General features: G+C 40.4%; 1 protein-coding gene across 2 annotated transcripts in view; it reads left to right on the top strand.

Annotated features, from left to right (window-relative positions):
- The window catches only part of TGFBR2 (transforming growth factor beta receptor 2), a 66,282-nt gene that overhangs the window by 26,598 nt on the left and 15,259 nt on the right, over positions 1–24,425 (top strand). For both annotated transcript variants that reach the window (XM_049798696.1, XM_049798697.1), the window contains exons 2-4: positions 949–1,120; positions 2,796–2,986; positions 21,198–21,997. In XM_049798696.1, coding sequence (XP_049654653.1) covers positions 949–1,120; positions 2,796–2,986; positions 21,198–21,997 — 1,163 coding nt within the window. The remainder of the gene's footprint in view (positions 1–948; positions 1,121–2,795; positions 2,987–21,197; positions 21,998–24,425) is intronic.

Raw genomic sequence — 24,425 nt, 5'->3', positions numbered from 1 at the left:
AAAGTTTATGTTGGCATTTTCTGTTCCTTGTAGTCACGCTGGCTTTTCAAAATAGTTTTTAAACTAAACATATGTTTCCTGAAATTCATACACTGGGTCAAAAAATATCCCTTCCCTTACTGCTGCCACACACTGAAGCAGATCATGAGTACTAACACTCCAAACCAGTAAGCAAGTAATTCTTCAATGCCTGGGTGCAGAAATGTAGCTGTTGGGTCAAAGTAAACTTCTGTAAGGCAGACTGTCATTGCAAGTTCATTTGAGTTCAAGTCCCCTTGAGTTGGCCCAGGAGGACTCCAGTAGCAAATTACATGGGCTGCATAGATGCCCTATTGCATTTCCAGCTTGAGTTTCACCCACAACCTCTGGCAGACCATCCACCTTAAGTTGAAAGTCAGTTCCAGCTCTGTGTTTTATTATTGTGAACAGTAATCAGATTAAGGATGACACCTAGGTTATGCCTCAGAGTAGTAAAGACAAACTTGCAAAACTCATCATGATCCATGTCATAATGATGTGACCCACCTAACATGCATTCCCGCTATGATATCCATAGTTATTTTGGCACACAGGCCACGGCACAATATATTGTACAGCGGGGACAGATATGTTGCCTGTGAATAATGCAAATGGGTGACTGCAGAGTAGTTATTTCAGTGCAAACTGAACTCAGAATAAGCTTGATTCTGCAAATTACAAAGCAACTTTTGGTCCCTCAAGTCAATAGAATTTGATTTCATTTTTCAAATTAACTTTGGTTAACCTGGTCTTTACACTGTGGCACTTGTCCTGTTGTAAAGAAAATTGGTAGCTGTGAAAGATCAAAGATTTTCTCATTTAAGGTGGGAGGGAATATTTGCTGCTGCTGAAAACCTTATCTTCATAATGAGCAATAACACAATCTGATAATCTACCATTATCGAGTTTTCTTCTCTTTTTTTCCTTAAGCTGAAATTATGTCACCTGTAGACAGAAATAAGGAAAATGGATTGCAAATGCCAAACCTATGCAAATTTTGTGACATTAAAGTAACAGCCTGCTCAAACCAGCATCAGTGCAAGAGCAACTGCAACATCACTGCTATCTGTGAGAAGAATAGTGAAGTCTGTGTCGCTATATGGTAAGTTATTTCTTCATACAGGTGGGGAGGGGAGCACACCCTCATTCATCATTACTTAGTACTTTCCTTGATTGCTCTGATATTCAGAATGTCCCTGCTATTTCACCAGGCTTTGCTCTCTTGCTTCCAACTCATATCTGTGCTCAGCATACTGAGAGTTGCTTGAGGTTAACAACAATTCTGATATGAAATGTTCTGGGAATTTTTTTTTCTAAAGCAGTTCTGTTCCAGCTTATGCTGTTATTGGAAAAGATGCATGTTTTTGCTCAAACCATTAAGCTGCATCCACCCACAGCACTCAGAGTAGAAACAGATTTGAGACTCAGAGAGGATTGTGGTGGCATTTGCTGAGGAAAGACAATTCTCTCTCAGGTTTTGGAGTGAACTAGAGTATGTAGATCTATCACAGGAGGATTATTTACCATGTTATAGGTAGAAATACTTTCTCTTAATGGTAAAAAAAAATCTTCTGTGTATATAGTGACTCTGATGTAGGCATAGTGCTTTTTATATAGCGTCTGTCTAGGTTCAAAGAAATCAAGAGTATATGAAAATGAGTTGGATTTTTTTTTAGGATTTGTTGATGCTAAACTTGCATTCCAGTCTAAAAACTGGGGGTTTGCCCTTCCGTAAATGGTAAGCCAATCCTACCAAAGAAAACCAGAAACACTCTTAATGAGTTCATAAGTGGACAAAAGGAACCAAACTGAGTATTTGCAACATTGCTGCTGATTTAGGAACATAATTAGAACCACTTACAGAAAGGCATAATTAATTAATTTATTGAGGGATTAGTTGTGTCCATTGACTTGAAGAGATGTTCATCATAATTGGAAGTAGACACTTGAAATGCAGGATCAGTCCAGTGTGCTGTTCCATATTTGTCCTGTGCTCCTTTAGTAAGTGGTCAGTGCCTACTATTGCCATACAAAGTGGCTGTAGTACAATTTAAGATACATTCTGGATTTTTAATGCCAACTTATCCAAAAGGCAAATGAGTTGAGAACTTTATTTAAAGTGCTCTTTGCCTCTGAGTCTTGTGTCAATGAATTGAAATCTGTGGACCAGGACAAAACATGGGAATATGGTCGAGGTTACCAGCTGTAAATATTTCCCTGACAGCAAGGCAACACTAGCTTGCACCAGTTCTATTGTTGGTCTTTTTTTTTGGTTTTTTGGCGTTGTTTTTTTTTTTAATTATAAGGATAACTCCTTCAGTGCAGAAATTGTGCGGATTGTAGGCTTCAAAAGCAAAACAAAAAGGCCAACTCACTAGAAATTCCTCAGATTTTGAGGAAATAATTCAGTTTTAAACATAATTTCCCACAGATTTTTACTGTCTGCGCAGTGACCACAAAAACCAAAAGTATGTTCTGAAGTTCACAGCAGTTCATTGAGCATTAGCCTGAATAATTCTGGGTGAGATTTTCAAAGGCACTTATTGGAGCTTAGTGGTAATATGATACAGGAATAGCCGTACCATTGTACAAATGCCCCAGTGTGAGAAGCCCAGACACAGCCAAATTTACCCCATTCAGGAAAGAAGAACATATGATACTCTTTAAATCCCATTTGAGTTCTCAAAAGAGGCAAATTTCAGGCAGGCACAGTCCTGTCTGCTCCCTTGTGTAAAATATTGCTTCTTTGATTTCAATTTTCTCCCTTTCATTTTTAGGAGACAGAATGATGAAAATGTGACATTAGAAACAATATGCCATGATCCCCAGAAAACACTGTATGGTCACATGTTGGATGACTCCAGCTCAGAGCAGTGTTTGATGAGAGAAAAGAAGGAAGATGGGGGACTGATGTTCATGTGTTCCTGTACAGGTGAAGAATGCAATGATATGCTCATGTTTCCATCAGGTAGGTTTAATAATTTACCCTGCATTCCTAAGCTATACCTTGCAAGTACTATTAACTGTGTCATACCAATGGACTTTGGGATCTCATTTTGTGGAGGAAACCTTCTAGTGGCAAGAGCTATTTTGGTCTCTTCTGATCTCTTCTGAGTCTTGCAAAATCTCAACCTTTCTTTTCTATGTTCAGAGGTTATTTCTTCCTGCCAGGCTGTCTTCCTTTTGAAGTAAGTCTGATACTCAGCTCAAGACATTGCACTTAAAAGTTGATGAAAAGAAAGATGAAAGCAAGATGTTTAGAGCTGTTCTGTTGACACACCAAAATGCAACATATGCTAAGTACATTATAAAATATAAACAAGGGGCAAATGCCATATTTAAGGTCTTGCCTCTTCTAAAAGGCTGTATTGCCATAGTGTGACATCTGTATATACAGATACTACTGAGTAATTTGATAGGATGTGAATTTAAAGTCAACTTCTCTGATGTAACTGACCATCTGCACTTCTTCTGTGGTGGGCATGAAGTAGCTAGAAGGTTCTTTCACTAGTGGATATGCTATCTCATGCTTACTATGGCACAAGGACATGTACGTGAATTCAGTTAAGCTATTGAAATCTGAGTATAGGCCAAATCACAAGTGCATAACCTGTCCCCACTGTACTTCATAAATACCTATATACACCACTGCAAATACAGTAAAGGTAGTGCAGGTGTGTGCAGTGCTGGTGGACCTCATCTTGCACACACAGATATGCATGTGTGCATGCATGCACCTCACTTTATTTTCTCCTGCCTGCTGGATCCCACAATGATTCTTTTATTGAGACTAAGTCAGGTCTCTTGCAAGCGAGTATGAGGCCTACTGTGAAGAACTTTGTGTACACACACATCTAAATGAGTATGGCACACAGAACCCATCCTTATCACCTCCAAGTTCCTCAGAAAGGATATAATCAGATCCTTGTTATCTGAGATAATGAAGGGCTGGGACACTGTTTCCACTCCTGTGAAACATGGTGTGTGACTGCACTGAGGCGGACAACTATGTGAGTGGCTTCTAGCTCTCACTTCTCAGCCCTCCAAGAAGGCTAACTAGTTCAGGTTGCAAAACCACACCAGAGTAGCCAAGAGCAAGCTAGAAAGTCTTTGCCTCTCTTGGCCCAGGCTATCCATATCTGGTGCCACCTCCTCCCCTCTTCCTCATGCCCTCCCCATGCTTGATTTGAAACCAGACTACCTGACTGCTGATCCATGGTTGTATGACCTACCCTTGCTTGGGTGGGCTTTAAAGGAGTTGGAGTAAATACTGGTATTGATGTGAGCACAGGTGGTAGACCCAGGACCTGATTCTAACAGATTGCCTTGATTTTATTGAAGAGAATGTGTTCCCAGTGAAAAGGTTTTACTCTGTGTCAACTGTCTGGAGTTTTTATACAAAGCAAACCACGCCCTTGTGGATTTTGGCTAATTTTGTTACAAATTAGTCACGTTATAGCTGTTTCTCCTGGAGCTACGTAGCTGAATACAATCGCTCTGACAAATGTGTGTCTTTTATGTGTATGTTTATGAAAACTGTTCTACAAATTCAACACCAAGTGCCTTCATTCATGTCAACTCTGCAGCCCCCCTCACCCTTCTAGAGCAGCCTAAAAGCAGCTGTAGTATAAATTAAAATCCAGTCTTTTTACCCTGATTTCTTTCACTCTTTGGAGCGGAGCATTTCCTTCTAGGTTGTGTGCTGTAAGCACTCTAGGTGACTCCTGAAAATTGTGCCCTGCATTCACATGTAGTAAGTGAATAACTACAGATAAAAATTAATGTAAAACTTCAGTTTGTAACATTTCCAGTTCATTCACAAACACAAGCATTAACTCCAGTTGGGGGGGGAGAACTGAGGCTTTGTCATTCCTTTTTTATTGTTGTGGATTAGTGTTTCTTTTAAATGAAAACAGCCCCTTTGGGTTGCTTGCCTGGTTAGCCATGGCAGGAAGACAAATGATTTTTACAGTATCAGACATGCGGTTTCCTGTCTGTGTTTAACTTTGAGCAGAACATCACAGCCAGCTGGTCCACGGCTCCTCCAGACAACTAGATAATAGCCTGTAATAATTTTGCCTTTGGAATGACTGTCATTCACATCTATTCTGTACATCTCTTGCCTTTTTTTTTCTCTCTCCATTTCTTATACACCAGAGCAAGAATTTTTGCAGTGTTTTTGCACATCCTGTAGTTTTAGAGAGTGGACAAAATCTAGTCTAAAAAGCCTGATCAAAAAGTGATTGATTGTACTCATTTATTAGCAGAAACTGAGATGATAAAGAAGATTGTAATTTTTCACCTGATAATCACAGCCTTTCCTTTCAAGCTATTGCTATAAATGATCAGTGTTCTAGCTCCTCTTCCTCCTGGGTGACACTTAATTCAGACCAGATTTAGTTTGTTCCTGGTGTTTTTAAGGTAAGAAAGAAAATTGTTGGTAAAGCAACAAGTTCTAATTTCCACCAGAGGTTAGTCAATATGTTCCAGTGATTCACAGCTGAGCTGTTATTGCTTATAGAAGAATTGGTTTATAGCACTGTTGGCTTGTATCACTTTTGACTGTGAAGAGTAAATCTCCCGACTCCATTTTTAGACACAAACAGCTAAAGGTTTTGGGTAGTGGTGTTACCAATTAATGTGTATAATATGATTGAAATAACCAGGGAGCTGGTAAAGTCCATGTACAGCCCCCATTGGTTAATATTTAAAACAGGGAAACAATAACTAGACAGGATTTAGGGTTTAGGAATAAAGTATTAGACAATGGGGCTTTGTAGATAGGTAGAATGCTTATGTCAGAAAAGAGAATAGATTGTGGCCTGATCAACAACCCTTGAAGAACCACTTGGAACTTCTAAGACAGAGTGAGGTAATTCCTACAGGGGGAGATTGCAACCACCGACTCATTGACCACCTACTCAAATGATACCACCTACTCAAAAGAAGACAATGAAGGAAGAAGATAGAGTCTGCACACTAATTTACATGAGAGGCAAAGAAGAAAGAACCAATCATTTAGAGAAATAATAATGAATATGTATTACTTAAGTATATAAATGTGGGAATTTTTGAGACAAGGGTGTGCTGTCTTTAGACAGGCACCCATTCGTGTGCATCAATGAAATTAGTGTGAAAATACCTCGACTCTGTGTGTTATTGGCTTGCACACTGGGTAAACAAACCCCGCTTGTGGGACAACAGTTTTCTGGTGACCCAGATGGGACCTTGCTGACAGCCTTGCCCGGATCATCTTCCTGCACCCAACGGGGAGAAAAGAACTGAGTGGACTCCAGCACGCACTGTCCTGTTGAGTGGGGATTCCATCAGCTCCTCTCCTGCTGTTGGGCGGTAAGCGACACAACGGTGCAAAGCTATTTAAAAGAGGTTTTTTTTTTTTTTTTTTAGAAAATGGGGGGAAAGGAAAACTACTTAGAATCAGTGAGCATTTGGATCCTGCATAAGACGTATCAAGGAGGATACGCAGCAGAAGACAAAGGGAGATGTCCCTCGTAAACTGGTTTTGGTACCAAAATGGATGCTACTGCTTCTCAGGAAGTGCCCTCCTGCTCTCCCTTAGGATGCATCCTAAAGAATTGGAATAAATTTGTGGGGATCCCCTGACAAAAGATAAATTAAAACGTTATTGTAATCAGTGGTGGCCACAATACCAATTAGAGGACGGTGAGAAGTGGCCAGAAAATGGATCTTTGAAATATAATATGCATAGGACTGAAAAATGGGATGAGGTACCTTATGTTGATTTATTCTTTACTTTGAGGAATCATTGGAATGTTCAAAAAAAAATGTGGCTTAGTAGATTCTAAATGTCAAATTGATATATATGCATAAAAAAAAAAAAAGAAAAAGGAAAAAGGAACTAAATCTTGTTGTACAGGATGTAGGGGTGAAAAAACTGAGACTGGAGAAAATGAAGAGGATGTACAATTACTAGTATACCCCTCTAAGAATTCAGAGGCAAATAGTTTGAGTGATGAAGAAAGTGATAATATGAGTCCAGTCTCAGGAAGAATGAGACAACAGAAACCTATAGTGGAGGCTTCCCTTAGACAAGCAGTGGAACCAGAAGGAACACCAGTATGTGTACATGTACCATTTACCACCTCTGATTTGTTAAATTGGAAACAGGTGATTGGATCATATTGAAGCAATCCTGAAAGGATGCATAGTACTATCAAAACTGTGATGATGACTCATAACCCTGATTGAAGAGATATACAGGCCCTTTTAGAATATTTGTTCACTACTGAAGAAAGAATAACAGTTTTAGAAAAAGCTGGGAAAGGAATGACCCAACAGCACGGCGGGGTGCCTAATATGGACATTTACCTCCCAAAAGAAGATCTTCATTTGGACCCTAATATGGGGGGAGGAATGAAAAGGCTAAAAGAGTACCAAAAATTTATTTTATATGGTATTCAACACAGGTACCAAAAATTTATTTTATATGGAATTCAACACAGTGTACGGCAACCTAAAAATTTATCCTAATTATATGAAATAAGACAAAGGGATAAAGAGAACCCTTCTGCTTTCTGTGAGAGATTGTGCAAAGTGACACGAAAATGGACTGATTTAGATCCAGAAGATCCCAGCAATTTGAATTGTTTAACATGTTGTTTATTGGTCAAGCTGCAACAGATATTAGAAGAAAATTGCAAAAAGTAGAAGGGGCAGATAGAATGACAATTTCACAGTTATTATCCATTACATATAAAGTATATAATAATCGAGATGAGGAGGCTGAGAGGGAAAAACGAGGATGGGCCAAAATTCAGGCATACCTAGTAGCTGCCCTAAATAATGGGAGAAGTAGATGGCAAGGAATAGGATGTGGAAGAGGCGGATTTCAAGGAAGGGGAAGAGGACAGGGAAGTTATGATAAAGAAAATTACAATGTCCCTTTAGGAACAAATCAATGTGCATATTGTAGACAGGAAGGACATTGGAAAAGGGAATGCCCTAATCTCTCCAATGATAAGGGAAAGAGGAAAGAGGAGGCTATTGAAGTAATGACAGAAATTGGGTTAGACTGAAGGGGACCGGAAGTACGTATTAAAATCTCCCTAGCCAGTCCTCTGGTTCCAGTTAAGCTGGGAATGAGATAATAGATTTTTTAGTTGATAGTGGAGCCACACATTCTGTAGTAACTAGTTGTAATGGACCCTTAAGTAAAACTAAAATAAATATTTTTGGTGCGACAGGGAAAAAGACCTTAAGACTGTTTTAAAAACCTATGAAGTATTCAATTGGTAATACTAAATTAACTCATTAATTTCTCTATATGCCAGAATGCCCCTTACTACTGCTTGGATGAGACATACTTTATAAGTTAAATGCACAACTAACCTTTTCTGAAGACTCCGTTCAGTTGCATATGCCTGCAGAGACAGCTTGGGAAAGCCCATATGTGTTTAATAACTGAAGAAAATCCTGATGAAGAAATGAATATTCCAGAAGTACTAAAAGCAGTTACACCTTTGGTACGGGCATTGAAGATACTTGGATGAGCAAAGAATGTGATTCCAGTAAATATTGAACTTAAACTGGGACCCCAGCCGGTAAGAAAAAGACAATATCCTATTAAACCAGAAGCCAAAAGGGCTTAGAACCTATGATAAGCTCCTTTTTGGAATATGGACTGTTCAAAATATAACACTCCAATTTTACCTGTAAAGAAACCTCATTCTTCAGAATATAGACTGGTACAGGATTTACGAGAAATTAATACAACAGTAATACTTATTTTACAGTGTTGGGCCTAAAAGATACTTTCTTTTGTATTCCTGTGGAAAAGCAAAGCCCGATCATCTTTGCCTTCAAATGGGAAAATCCAACTACAGGGCAAAAGTCGCAACTATGTTGGACGGTTCTTCCCCAAAGATTCAAGAATAGCCCCACCTTGTTCAGTAACATACTCGCTAAAGAGCTGGAACAATGGCAAAGTGGTAATGGTGCTGCGACATTGTTGCAATATTGGTTCTGATAGTTATGAGGCATGCTTGGAAGCCACCATTAGTTTGCTTAACTTCCTGGGCCTGGTGGGATATGGAGTTCCTAAGAAAAAGACACAGATTGGAAAAGAAGAGGTCCAATACATGGGGTTTGAAATTATGAAAGGACAAAGATAATTAAATAATGAAAGGAAAGAAGCGATTTGTAGGATTGCTGTGCCTGCATAAAAAAGACAATTGAGAGGATTTCTGGAAATGGCTGGGTGGTGTCGTTTATGGATCCCCGTTTTTGGACTAGTTGCCAAACCATTGTATGCCACCATAAAGATCCTTGAATGGACACCAGAATATAGAAAAAGCTTTGATGAAATTAAGAGAAAGCTTATGGAAGCCCCTGCCTTAGGACTTCCAAATTTAAGAAAGCCCTTTTATTTGTATGTACATGAAAGACAGCATGTGGCACTAGGAGTTTTGACACAAAAACTGGGAAGCTAGAAAAGACCAGTAGGATACTTTTCCAAGCAATTAGATAAAGTCAGCAAAGGATGGCCAGCCTGCCTGAGGGCAGTAGCAGCTACTGTAACATTGATTGAAGAATTGTGGAAATTAACATTAGGCCAACCAGTTACTGTGTTTGTATCACATGCCATGTCATTTATCCTCAAAAACAAAGGACATCATTGGATATCACCAAGCAGGTTAGCTAAATATCAAGCTGTGTTACTGGAACAAGATGATGTAGCAATTTCAGTGACTTCTGCTCTGAATTCTGCTACTTTACTCCCAATTTCTGAACCCACCGAATTGCATCATGACTCTTTGACTATTGTTGAACAGGTGTATTCCGGTAGACCTGACCTGCGGGATGAGCCCTTGCCTGATGCGGAGTTGGAACTGTTCATTGATGGAAGCAGTTTTGTTTTGAAAGGAAAGCAAGAAGCTGGATATGCTGTAGTAACATCTACTCAAACTTCAGAAGCTAAATCTCTGCCTAATAATACTTCTGCCCAAAAGGCAGAATTGGTAGAATTAACACAAACCTTGGAACTTGGCCAAGGAAAAAGTCAATAACTATACTGATTCTAAATAAGCTTTTGGAGTGGTCTGTGCACATGGAGAGATTTGAAAAGAAGGAGAACTTCTAAGCTCGCAAAGAACCCCAATTAAACATGGAGAAGAAATAACAAAACTTTTACAGGCAGTTCTTCAAACCAAGGAAGTTGCAATAATACACTGTAAAGCCCATCAAAGAGGGAACAGTGAAATAGAGAAATTGAAAAGCAGATCAGGTGGCAAAAGAAGCAACTCTAAGTCAAAATTTGAAGGAGCCTTAATTTCAGTACCTCATTTAGAATTATCACTTCCACAATATACTGAGAGAGAAGATCAATTAGCAAAACAATTAGATTGTTCTAAAAATGATCAGAGATGGTGGGTAACACCTGTAAGATGCTTGCTACTTTCTATAAAGATGATGGAAATTCTGCTTAAAAGATTGCATCAGGAAACACATTAAGGGGGAGATGCATTAATATTGACTGCCAAAAAAGATATGTTGTAGGACCAAAAATGCAAAATCTAACAGATATAATAGTTAAAATATATGCTATTTCTTGTCCTAATAAACGAAAAATTACCAAGAGGGTTATAGGCGGAGTTGTGAAACAAGGAATAGCTCCTGGGGAATACTGGCAAATAGATTTTACAGAACTACCAAGATGTAATTTATACAAATACTTACCGGTGATACCAAATACCTTTCTGGTTGGCCAGAGGCCTTTCCATGTCATACCAACAAGGCTACAGAAGTAATTAAGGCCTTATTAAAAGAAATTATCGCTAGGTTTGGTTTTCCAGAAAGAATTTCTTCTAATAAAGGACCCCATTTTATTCTAGAAATAGTACAGGGAGTTTCTAGATTTTGGGGTATTTAATGAAATTTACATACCCCTTGGAATCCAGAGTCCAATGGCAAAGTAATTGTGTAGGAATATAAGAAAGGCAACGGAGTCAGGGTAGTTAAATAAAATCCTGCATGGGTTTGGATTCTCCCAGATTGGATGATTACAAAGCTTACTACAGAATCTAATCATTTGGGTTATTATAGTGATTTTTCTTTGTATTTTGCTTGAATGTCTTAAGAGTATCATCATGGGACAGGTATCTCAATTGTACGTATTAATGATAAGAGATAGAAAATGAGACTTATTGAAGTATGTTAAAACTTCCCAAGTCTTAAAGGGGGGAAGTTGTTACCAATTAATGTGTATAATATGATTGAAATAACCAGGGAGCTGGTAAAGTCCATGTACAGCCCCCATTGGTTAATATTTAAAACAGGGAAACAATAACTAGACAGGATTTAGGGTTTAGGAATTAACTATTAGACAATGGGGCTTTGTAGATAGGTAGAATGCTTATGTCAGAAAAGAGAATAGATTGTGGCCTGATCAACAACCCTTGAAGAACCACTTGGAACTTCTAAGACAGAGTAAGAAGTAAGACAGAGTAAGGTAATTCCTACAGGGGGAGATTGCAACCACCGACTCATTGACCACCTACTCAAATAATACCACCTACTCAAAAGAAGACAATGAAGGAAGAAGATAGAGTCTGCACACTAATTTACATGAGAGGCAAAGAAGAAAGAACCAATCATTTAGAGAAATAATAATGAATATGTATTACTTAAGTATATAAATGTGGGAATTTTTGAGACAAGGGTGTGCTGTCTTTAGATAGGCACCCATTCGTGTGCATCAATGACATTAGTGTGAAAATACCTCGACTCTGTGTGTTATTGGCTTGCACACTGGGTAAACAAACCCCGCTTGTGGGATAACAGTGGGAGGTGTTGTGACTCACCCAGGGGTGGCTTTGGAAATGTTTGAAGTAGTCACATCCAAATCAAATGCCTGTTTCTTGTGTGGACTCTCATTTAAATTGGCAATCTGCAAAATAAGCAAGACACAGTCAGACGTGCCAAAAACATGCCTGTAGTTCTGCTGTGTCAGGGGGGCTTCTGACCCTGATTCAGATCCCTGGCATTTCAGGCCATGGGCAGCTGGTGGAAAACACTGTGTACAGAATCACTCCAAACAATGTTCTGTAGTTCTTGGAGAAATAATATGCAGGAGACAGGTGGCCATTGCAAATCTGACTACTCCGTGTTTATTTTTTATTCCCTCTCTTTTCTGCCAAACAAAGTTGTGGGTGACTGGCAAGCAGCTTACACCCCTGTGGTGGAAAAATGCTTCTCACAGCAAAACTCAATGCCAGTCTGTTTTAATTATTATTTATTCAAATGTCTAATGTCAGTGTTACCAAAAGGCAAAGCCAGGGAGCAAAAACACTGGAAAAGATTAAACAAAATTGGGGGAAAAAAGGCTCTGGCTGGTTAGCAGTTGGCTAGGTGGCAGACAGAGGCCTGGTCCGGCTGTCATGGAAAAGATGAGTGCAGGACTGGACTATCAGGAGTTTTTCCTCCCTGATGTCTAGATGTGTCTGGTGGATCTTCTGCACCTTGCTTTGCCTTCTTATTTGACCTGTTGTGATGAACCAGGTCTGTCTGTAGCTGTTTGTACAGTTCCAGGCCTCCCTTGGTGTTTGGGCAGCTTTGTTCCTCAGCCTTCCATTTGCCACACCATCTCCCAGCCTCTATTCATCAGTCAGTGCGAGGATGACAAATGCCTAACAAAGTTCTTCTTTATTAAGAATCCTAAGCTATTTGGCTAAGATCACGGCTTGTTTACCCAAAGGGACCAAGTAGGACTGTGTTCTTTGCAGCCTCACGTCTGACCCATTCTCCGTGCACAGAGATGACCACACACTCATCGTAGCTGAGGAAATGGGATACCTGCATGTTACGCAGTGCACGACCTACCTGCTATGCAGTGCAACCTCTTCCTGTTGTGCAGGCTCATTCAGACACATTCATTCAGCAGTGTGCAAAAGGGTGACCCCAGCACTGGAGACTGCAGACAAGGAAAACAAATCCTTTAAGTACTGTTGTTATGTATGCAGTTGTTATCGTGGACATCAAGTTCAAATCCAAGCAGAAATGCAAAGATCTCAGCATTTGGAAGTAGGATTTGCAGACCTGTAGCACAGCTCTATTGTTTGGTTTAGAGTTGTTTCATTCTGATAACTTACATGGTGATCATCTTTCATCCTCACCTGTCTTGCCATGCTATGCAGATCTCCAAGCAGCTTGCAACCAAGGTGGCTGCGGGATTGTTCAGGTTAACTGTGTTTACTACTCCTGTAGTGCAAGATGAGGTCATTACTTTGGGCATTCCCACCACACCCGGTCATAATATGGGAGAAACCTTTAGCAGCAACAATGTATACAAATTTTAATGATTATCTGAATCATTCAGTGACAGAGATGACTGACAGGTCAACAAGGGTTCATGAGAGTAATGAAGCTAATTGGGGAAGTGTGTCAGAGAAGGGGAGGGTGTTGTGCTGCTAATAATCTTCACATTGATCATGGTTTTACTGAGTTTGCTAATTGAGAGCATAAGAGACGTAAGTATTTGATTAATCGATTGTGGCTGAGTCATTTGCCTGAATGAATTACAGCCTATGGATTGCAATGTGTCAAGTGCTGTGATTGCTCACTGTGTACGGTTGTTACCTGGGAGACCTGGTATTATTCTGCTGCCTGAACCACCAAAAGCATGCCTGTGTGGTGCCTTGTCCTGTGCCCAGATCGTAGGAGATATGGATAATGTTTTAGAGTTTCCTTAACTTGGTATCTCTCACTTGTCTCTAACATGTTGCCCCTGTCTTTTCCTTTCTTTCTCTCCTCTTCCTCTCCTTACTAGAGTCAAAGCGTTAGTGATTTTACTTGCCTACATAGGAGGATCTCAGACTTAAGAGCAAACTTAAGATCTGTGCACAAACAGCCGCCAGGCCATAAATACTCATGTGATGAGTTGTCCAGTGCTCAAGGAACAGCAGAAGGGAGATCATTACAGCTGGACTGCTTCCAAGTGGATTTTAACAAAAGCTTTCATTAATCTGTTTTTCTGTTATCCAACTAACATGTTCAGAAGGTAACTGTCTTCCAGCTGCCCCATAAAAGAGGTCAGTAGCATTACATAACGTTGCACAGAGCCTCTCACTGCTTGTATATTGGCATTGTTCTCATGGTTTCCTCTTAGGTATTTGCAGCCACAGAGTCCCACCCAGTGCCTGCAGCTGTATGTAACCAAAGGAGAGGCTGTCTAATACTGAATGTCTGATTCACTCAGTGGGATAGAAAGGAAATAGAATGGAAAGAGGCAAAAGAAGCCAAAATTTTGTTTTGCTCTGTATTATTTATATTGTTTGCTTCCTAGGAAAATAGCCATGCAGAGCTCAGTTACAGATTTGTGTAAAAACAAACTAGGCAGAGCTCTTCCAGTCTGGTTGGCATATTTGTTACAATTTGCATCACTTGAGAGCTTAATAAGTGTGGGAATGTGGCCAACCTTTTATCAGGTTGTCATGGAAGAGACTTTAATAATTACAGACAGAAACAAACTGTAACTAACACTGGCAACATAATATTTTGGGAAAGGTTGGAGGGGTGAAACTCAGGCTGAGAATAAAAATAGTGGTTAATGTGTGGCATCTGTTGGAACATACTGAAACTAGAGAGATTGATTTGTTCCAGAAAACCACCAGCAAACAGCAGCAGACGCTGAGTTGTATAACTGAGGCATGTATCACAGAAACACAGCCACATCATGTAAAGTTAGAATATGTTGGCTTTCATATCGCTGAGTAGGAAGTTCAGCTATAAAAGTCAAAATGTGTAAAATATGCCATGTACGCACAGTGAAGTGACCTGTTAGAATGGGAGAGATAAGAAGGGAATGCATCCAGGGGTGGGAGATTTTAAACAAATGGGTGCTGTGCCAGCAAACCAAGGAATTACACTTTCTAGCCAGCAGTGAGGGAATAAAACAGCGACAAACTATTTGTTCTGTCTTTGAGCTTAAGAGTTTCTTAAACCTTCTAGGCGCTGAATAGCATACTTGGCAATCAGTTGAAAAATGAAATTCTGCTTACAATAGGTAAAATATCCATTACATCATTGCTGCCCAGCCTTTTCACTGAAGTAAGCCACCCAGAGGCTATCAAATTGCCTGCTTCTTGCTCCCGTGACTAAGATGCAGCCATTCCCGTTGGGTCATGGATGCATAGGCATGACTCTTCCAATATGTAACACATATAACTGAGTCATGTAACTGGGGATTTCCCCTGGGCATAACAGAGTCCTGATCACTAGACTGTGGGTAGTCATGTGCCAAGGGCAAAACTGTTGGTCCCCAGGGGAAAGCAGCAGTGAGTATGCCACAGGTCTCCAAACCTGCTCATATTTTTGCCTTTACTACCTGTCAGGAGAAGCGGTAAGTGGTGGCACCGGGCAATGGCCTGCATTAAGTGCTCTGAGGGCTGGGTCTGGTTTGCCAGCTGTATGTTGACTGCAGAGCAACATTCAGGCTGGCAAATAACCAAAAGGTCAAGTGACTGAGTTCCCACACATTTGAGCAAACATCCTTAGGGCCCAAATTCTGAGCCATGCAGATGGCAGTGCTTTAGAAAGACAGCTTTAGAAACAGGCTCTAGAGATGGCTTTACCTTGTTACTTCTACTATTTGAGCCCCTGTAGCAGGCCAGGCAGACCTGCCAACTACCAGAGCTAGTGTCTCTTCAGGAGGCTGCTTCAGCACATACTATGTATTGGATACCCTGGCAATATCCTCTTTAGACTGAAAGATGAAGACATACAACTCAAACACAAGTTACTGGCCTTGACAGACTCAGTCTACCTAGTCCAAAAAAACTCTTGTCAAATTCAGGAACTGGCTGCAGGAATTTAACTTTCAGGAAAGTCTACAAGAAATGTCAGGGTTTTTTTTCCACTGGATAGCAAGACAGAGTCCACTCTGGTTTTAAAATCTAGTAATCTCTGTCTTCTGCCATCAGATGGTTCAGCACAGAGGGAGGGGTAGAGGGGTGGAACTGATTTCCTGCCCCACAAAACTATTAAGGTGAAAAAAAATTCTTCATCTCCAGCAAGGATGGAAAACTAAAATATTTCCAAGAAACTGTCAGGATTAAAAAAATGAAGGTTAGTCTGAGGTGCAGCATTTGAGTTTGATTATTTCCAAGTATTTTGTGTCAGGATCAACCATTGTCATACGGACCCCTCCCCCCAATATAAAAATCTCCCTCACACCCATCCACAAAGCCCCCCAAAAAACCAAAAAACAATGCCTGTAAAATTAACAGAAGTTTTTAAACACAAAAGTTGGACCAACTTTCAGACCACTTTTGTCCTAAAGATAGGGGTTTCAGGGAAAAGTAGAGGAATGTCAGGAGCAGAGTTTCTGTTTTGAAAATCAGCATTTCCCATCTAAAAATGTTTTGCTGAAGATTTCCAAGCCATTTTAATTCTAAAAAGACCAAAATCAGGAAGGTACATGAGACACTGATCTACTGAATTTCATTTTCACTTGAAGATTCTTCAACAGAGATAAACTAAATTACCCCAAACAGCTGCTCAGAGTGAAACTTCATTCCACTGAAAATGAAGCATTTTATGGAATTAGTTTTCATCCAGAAAGTAGCGCTAAAGAGATGAGCAGACTTTTCCTTATTTTATTGCCTAGTGTCTTCCCCAGAAATCGGTACATATGTAAGGCTCAAACTCACATTTTTCTTGATTCAGAATAATCGGAGATGAAAAGCTCTTCCCTGAATCAAACAGAGCAGAACTGGAACTTGGAGCTCCCATACCCCAGACTAGTCCCCTCACTGGTGGGGATTCAGCACTCACATGTCTTGGCAAATTGAAACATTTGAACAGAACTCTGTTTATGCAAAAACATTCAAAAAGTGTTAGTTTTCATTCCAGTGTGGAATTAAAACCAAACTTTGAAACCTCAGAATTGCTGCAAAATGGAGTTGTCCTCCAGTCAGCTCAAAGGGCTGCTTTGTATTTCAAGAGCTTGCAAAATAACTGGATCACTGTCCCAGGTCTGGGCCCATATTTAGTCACTGTGTGTTTCTGGGGGTTTTTAAGACATTAGACAAGCTTACAGTACATCCACATCGATACGTTTAACCTGAGTTCTGCCAATATCAAATATATTCTTGCCCTGCTGTGTGGCTTTGACTAGCAGTTGAATAGACAGTAACTTTAGAACTTGCACAAGCAGCAAACAGCTCCAAAGTAGTTCTGCTGGTACTGGCTGGGCATTTCTGCTACCCTGGGCGTTAAAGTGCGGGTCCTAATTTTATTGCCATTGTTTTATTTCTTGTTTCCAAAGTTCAGTGACACTGAAGTTCAATCAAAGGCACCCGATCCAACCTAAAGGATTTGCACGCAAAGCAATGTTGTGATTTGAAGCTTCCTGACAGAACAGAGGCTGTACAGGGTTTCCATTTTCCTTGGCACCTGAGCCCTATTCCCTAAGGGCTTAGGTGGTGTTAAGAGTTGTGCAGATGGCTTGTGCTTAGTTCAAACCACATACAGGAAGGTTTCTTTTAGCTCAACTTCTCTATTGTTATGCTATATTAATAGGCTCTTTTGAAGCTTAAGAAAGGACTAATCCACCTAAATAATAGTTCTGGGTGGGGAAAGTTATTTAGAAGCACGTTTGCAAAACCTGAAAGGCTGTTTCATTTAACCATTTCCTTGCCTGCCTGTGCTGCCAGGTTTTGCTCATTGCAGTGCTCAGAAAGAGGAAGCAGCACTCCCATTTTTGAAATTGTGGGGTTTGAGTCATAGGTATTTATTTATACGCAAATGAACATATTTATTCTTAGATTCCTGTAGTCAAGCCAGAAGATGTTGGCTAGCCACTATGCAAACATACAGATATGCTCTGAATTTTGATCCTGCCCTGACTTTGTACACAAAATCAGCAGAGAGGTACCCCAACCTCAGCTTGTGCTGGAAGGGCTGATTTTGTTCTGCTCGTATCAGCAGTCAAAATCAAAGGCAGTTCCAGAATTGCCTTGCTTGGACCAGCCCTCAGGGCCACCAGCTCTTTGCTGCTGCTGTCCCCTTTGATTCTGCTGGCAGGCAGCTCAGTGCCCTCCTAAGCTCAGGGTTCAGCCTTGTCAGTCCTGACACTCAGTTCTCCCTGTTGGGTGCCCATTCTTGCACTCGCAAGCCTTGAGTGGGACTTGTCTAGTGTCTTAAAAACTGAAAATGAGCATACCCTTCATCCGTGCTGCATTAGGGGGGGGGCTGTGCAGCTGTATATTTTTCACCCGTTGCCTCTCTACTTCCTCCAAGGGACGGTGCCAAAGCGGATGTGTCACTTTGCAGCAGGGGGGCAGGACCATACAGCCCTCAGGGGAAGTGGCCAAATTGCTCAGCTTCTGCTTTGATTAAATTTTTTTTTCATTCTTTTTCAAGTGACATTTGGAACACCAACAGCTTCTCCCTTCCACCCAGAAATCTCTTGTGCAAAAAGAGGAAGAGCCAAAGGGGCTGTGAAGTCTGCTGGAGGCAATAGCCCAAAATAATACAGCCTGCTCTAGGGCACTATAGGAATGATCAGAGACCCTCACACAGGTAGCCATAACAGTCAAGGAGTGGCGGCTTTGCGTGAGTTTTTTCTCAGAGCTGAACATGCACCCAGCTACCTCCAATTGCTTGGACTCATGGGGAGAAATTTCACAGAGAACTAATACATCTTGGGATTTTTGTTCCTCATTTAGAAAGACATTTGTATTTCAAATATCTGGGCTACATATTAAAACCCTGTGGTAAAGAAAAAGGGCTCTAAAGAGGCATGTTCCTCTTTGTTAAAAAGTATACCATATGATATAGATGACATACTACTCAGTTCCAAGAGCAGAGTCCAAACTTCAAGCATGCTTTTCTGTGGTCAAGAAAACAAAACAAAACAAAACAAAACAAAACAGAAGCCCAAACATTCATCAAAACTATTTTATCTGATTGTTACAGATCATAGTTGCGTTCATTCTGTTGTGGCCTGCTCGCAGCCAAAACTCTGAAACAGCCATCCCACAATGTAGTCAGTTCTCCTCCACCAGGGTGTTTCCCAAGTTTCTTTATAAAGCGGATTTTCTGAGATCGAAGAATGCACATGGGCATAAGCAATGCAAATCTTCTATTTACTGACAGTGACATTGGACTTTCTAAATATATTCCTCCAGTAAGGGTCATTAAAAAAATTGAGGGGTTTTCCCCTTTTCAACATCTTAAGAAGCAGAAGGGGTACCTGTAAATCTGTGATGAACTTTTAAGTATGTTTTTTATTTAAAATTTAGAAAGGTTAACTCTTACTAACATTTTGTCGCCAAGGGAAATCACTTGAGAATAACAATTTGTGGTTTGCATAGGTGTAGAAGAAGGGATTGGCTTAAAACGTTCTTTTGCATAAATGAAGGAATTACGTTCTTTGTAGGTGCTGCTAGTGAATGCCACTGACTGTGTGCTAGCTGGGAGTGTCAGTGCTGGAAAGGTACTTCCTCTTCCTTGAAACTCTATGAGAGAGGCTAGGATTGAATTACTTGCTCTACACCTGATTGGTGAACCTTTCAAACAGAGGAAGCACATCCTGGTTCAGGATTCAGGCCTTCTTCCAAATAAAGAAAAATATAATCTTCAGATGTTCTGTCACCTGCCTTTGAATAGCTGATGGCTCCTGCTGCTTGCCAACTAACTGTGTTTCCAACAGAAAAGTGACTACAAGTGAAATTGGAGGGTCAGAGGGGTTGTTCTTACTTGTTCTAACAGTAAACTATGTTCCGCCACCCCTTTCAGCATTGCTCACCTTCATCTTGAGAGGCACAGAGTAGGGGAAACAGAGGCTTGTCTCTAATGTAGTTAGTGGCAACTTCCCTTCAGAGCTTATTAAACTTTCCATATTGACTTATTTGGCCTGATACACAGAACCTGAGTCAGTGACATTTCTGTAAGCATCCACCAGACCATCGTGCTGCCAACGCAAGCCACTTGCTTAAGTGTGGTTGCAGCTTCAGTTGTTTTAGTCCATTCAGGTTAGACTCCCAGGGCTTCTTCCAACCAATCCCTTCCCTCATGGAAAGATAATATCTTTCCATGTGTCCGATCAAATCAGGTTCAGATAAACTCTGACCCTCCTTCTTTAATCTATTTTCAGAATAAAACTGTTCCCTTTTAAACTGTTTATCTTCCCTAAGAAATACTGAACTAGAAGGCCACTTCTAGAGGTGACAGGGCAGCTCTCGCCTCTAGAATAATGATCTGTATTCTTCCCAGAACATCTCCTATTCTAGAGTATGTCCCTGTTGTTTTTCTGTTCCCTATACGTTCCACCTAAGAATGTGTTAGTGTGTGGACTGCACCAGCTATGGAGTTTGGAGTGAACCATCCACTGCTTTACAACAGGACAGCTAGTGTACAGCTAGCACGTGACACATAGAGGAAGTTTTCAGATACATAAATGGATGCAAAAAGTACATGGGGGTGGGGGGGACAATTCTGATGTGTCATACATGCCTGATTATGCCTGCAGGATTCAAACACCTGTGTACATGCAGGTATTTGAATTTGTTCTAGCAACACTTTCACATACATCAAAGTATGAGAGCGAGCTTTGTTTTTCAGGTGTATGCAGGCATACATATTGTGCATGAATATTAACATGCAGTAGTTGTGTGTGGACAGACTTCCTGAAGATATCTTTACATGGATCCCACTGAAATATACTGGATCTGGAGTGATAACTGGGCAAGTGGGAGTTCACATGCTGCATTGTCTATTTATTTATTTTAGAAAAATTAATGTGTTCTAGTAATTTCTGGTTAAAGGGGCAGATCTGTCAAGAATACATCGACAAAGTAAGTGCAGGAGACTTTGGCTATTGTATTCAGGAAAATGAAGCTTTCATCCATAATGTATTAAGAGCCTGAGAGAAGAACAAAGCTATTAAATTACATTAGGTTCTTGATTATTCAGTTCTGGCTTTTTGTAAAATAAGCAGCCAGAGAAGTCCTGGTAATTGGAGGCCTATATGCCAAACAACATTTTGAAGTAAGAAAGCAGTGGCAATTTTTATTATTTACTGTTAGTGGAGGAGATGATGTATTGCAGTCTGGATAAAAATTATAATTATTGACAGCCTCCTGTATACATAAAACTATGATATCATTTAATGCATGCCTTCCCTCTGTTCTTCTCTACAGATGACCCTCATAAGCCGGAGGAGAAAGATGAAATTTACAAAGTCACGATCATAAGTCTTGTCCCATTACTGGTGATTTCTGTTGCTGTGATTGTTATCTTTTATGCCTACCGTACTCATAAGAAGAGGAAGCTCAACAAGGCATGGGAGAAGAATGTTAAGCCCAGGAAACATAAAGACTGCAGTGATGTTTGTGCCATTATGTTAGATGATGACCGCTCAGACATCAGCTCTACCTGTGCCAACAATATCAACCACAACACAGAATTGCTGCCCATTGAGTTGGACATTGTTGTTGGCAAAGGAAGGTTTGCTGAAGTGTATAAAGCCAAACTGAAGCAAAACACATCAGAGCAGTATGAAACTGTGGCAGTCAAGATTTTCCCCTATGAAGAATATGCATCCTGGAAAACTGAGAAAGACATTTTTTCAGATGTAAACCTCAAGCACGAGAACATCCTCCAATTCTTGACAGCAGAGGAGCGTAAGACAGATCTTGGTAAACAGTACTGGTTGATCACTGCCTTCCATGCTAGAGGAAACTTGCAGGAATATCTCACACGGCACATTATCAGCTGGGAGGACCTCTGGAAACTGGGTGGGTCCTTGGCCCGAGGGATTGCCCATCTGCACAGCGATCACACACCCTGTGGTCGCCCCAAAACACCTATCGTGCACAGAGACCTAAAGAGTTCCAACATCCTGGTGAAAAATGATTTAACCTGCTGTCTCTGTGACTTTGGGCTGTCCCTGAGGCTGGACCCTTCTCTGTCTGTGGATGACTTGGCTAACAGTGGACAGGTAAGTGAAAAGTTTGAAAGGCGGGGTGGTATTGTACTAGTTGGTGTGTCAGTTCCAGGGGTGTTAAGAGGAAAAAAAACCTTATGCTGCTATATTTACTTAAAATCATTAAAAATAATATAGAAGTGTTCATAAACAAAGAGGCTCTAAACTTCATATTAAAGCAACAGTGAGAGAAGTGCAACATAAGTTTTTATGATTGGAGAGCTGCATATCTATATGATGCAACCATCCTCTCTAAACACTTATACTAAGCATGTACCAGCTTGTTAGCAACCATTTGTGGTGCTGCTGCAATGCAGACACACACATATGATAAGGAGGTGCTTCACATTGTGAGGTTGTGCCACAGTTGTCATGCCTGATGACATTACAGTTTTGTGTGAGTAGACCCACTCCTGGTGTACCCCAGCATATGTGAAGTCCATCTTCTGTCCTCAAGAGGTGTAAGCAAATAGCTAGAGTGATAGATAATAATAACTTTAAAAGGCCAAAAATAAACTTGTTTAAGATTATGGTACCTTCTGCACATGCAAGCAAATAAAAGAATGTCAAATAAAAATAATTGCCCTGTTGTGCTTTCTCAACTAAATAGCATGGATAATATTCATCTACTTCACAGGGATGCCAGGAGGATGTTTCTGAATGCTTTCAAGATGAAATTTTTCAAGTACATCTCTAAATATTGGCTCTTCTAATTAAAACTCCGTTAGTATAAATTCAGACCATTTGTTAAGTTAATTAATTCCTAGTTATTTAATTATACATATATTTACATGTATATTTTTAAATTTACATTTTTATACATAGGTCCCATCAAAGCCTGTCCATTTACACTGACTTTTACTTCACATGGAACTAATGTTTTGGTTTAGAACATTTTCAGGGACAGCTCTTCAGTCAGTAGTGTTCTGTTGAGTTCACGGGAGATTTTCTGTTGTTTATCTAATGAAGATCTGTGAGAGGCAACTGTCCTGATCTCATTTTGAGAAGGTTTATTAACCAGAGCTGGAAGTGAATGATAACCAGTGGAGCCGTATTTAAAATAATACAAACACCACTCACAGTTACATATCATTTCTCTCCAGCACGCCAGACCTTTTTGGACTTCGGTGAAGTCATACCATATTGTCAAGTCATAAGACTGGTCCCATTTGGAATAAAGTCAAAACAGAGTATTTGGCAGTGTAAGGCAGGGGTTCTGAAACTGAATGCCACAGACACTTTGATTGCTTGCAGCTGACCCTTATTTCAAGCTGATTTCTCTGGCATTGCTCACAGACACTTGGAAGTAGAAGGATAGCGTTGATACTGCCACTTCCACAACCCTCACCAACACTGATGACAAAGTACATTGCTACCCAGAGCAGGTTACTGCTTTGGAGTCAGTGTCCTTGGGCACTGGTGTTGAAACCCACTGTTTTATTTTGTTTAGCTTCAGTGAATCTGTTTGAGGGTGACCCAGCTAGTGTCATTCTTCTCTGTGACAAGGAGTATGATGGTGTGAAGTGACTGCACTTCAGCCTCCACCTTGATTCTTCTAGGGACACAAGCACCACCCACTTAAATTCCCCAACATGCCAACTTTAGTGCTGTAGCTTTTGCTAAAAGGGTCTTGCACTAGGGTTTGCCTTATGCATAATTTCTAAGCTTTACCCTTTGACTCAAACCCTTCTAACCAGGAGATCCAATTTTTTAAAGTATATGATGGAGCTGACCCAAATTTTAATTCAAGAAAAGCTCTAGCTTCCTGTGAAATAAATAAAAGAGTGTTAAGTGTTTCACGATTTTTTCTGTTCAGCCTTAGACAGTAATATTCAAGCAAGTTGTTGGGGTTACAAAGCCATCTTCTTTTCCATCTACCCAACTATCTTCCATATGCAAATGTAGCCATTTTTTGATCATAAAGTACCAGTGCCCTTAGTGACTGGCTGGAAACCATCTTTTTCCCCATTAGAATCTTTGCAGTCTTTTCAGTTTGGCCATCCACAGTGGTTGATATTTGCAGACATTACTTAATATGAGTACATAAATCTGGACCTTTGTCCCATTGTGTTCAAAGGAGCAGTAGGTGCCAGCAAGGCCAGCAGTTCCTCACCTCAGCAGCATCAGCAACCTTGTAATAGATGGTCTCCCTAATCAGATAAAGAGGGATAGCTACTGCCCCTCTGAATGACATACCTCAGGGCACAAAACATCCCCCAACAGCTTGAAAGAAATGTAAGGTCTCCAGTAAAAAAAATCCAAAAGTCACAAAAATTATAATGTACCACAGAAAGAGAGATGGTCCCTCACTTAGAAGCTTTGGAGAAGCAAGAACTGAAAGCAGACTGGTTTTGGCAAAGAGAAAGCATGTCCAGACTCCAGAGGGACAGCCAACTCTGAAATGCTGGAGTTTAGATACCTAAAACACCTTTGAGACTCAGGA

Source organism: Accipiter gentilis, chromosome 4 (assembly GCF_929443795.1).
Source record: "Accipiter gentilis chromosome 4, bAccGen1.1, whole genome shotgun sequence".
Classification (NCBI taxonomy): domain Eukaryota; kingdom Metazoa; phylum Chordata; class Aves; order Accipitriformes; family Accipitridae; genus Astur; species Astur gentilis.
The sequence above is the reverse complement of the archived record's forward strand: the minus strand, read 5'-3'. Positions and strand labels throughout refer to the sequence as shown.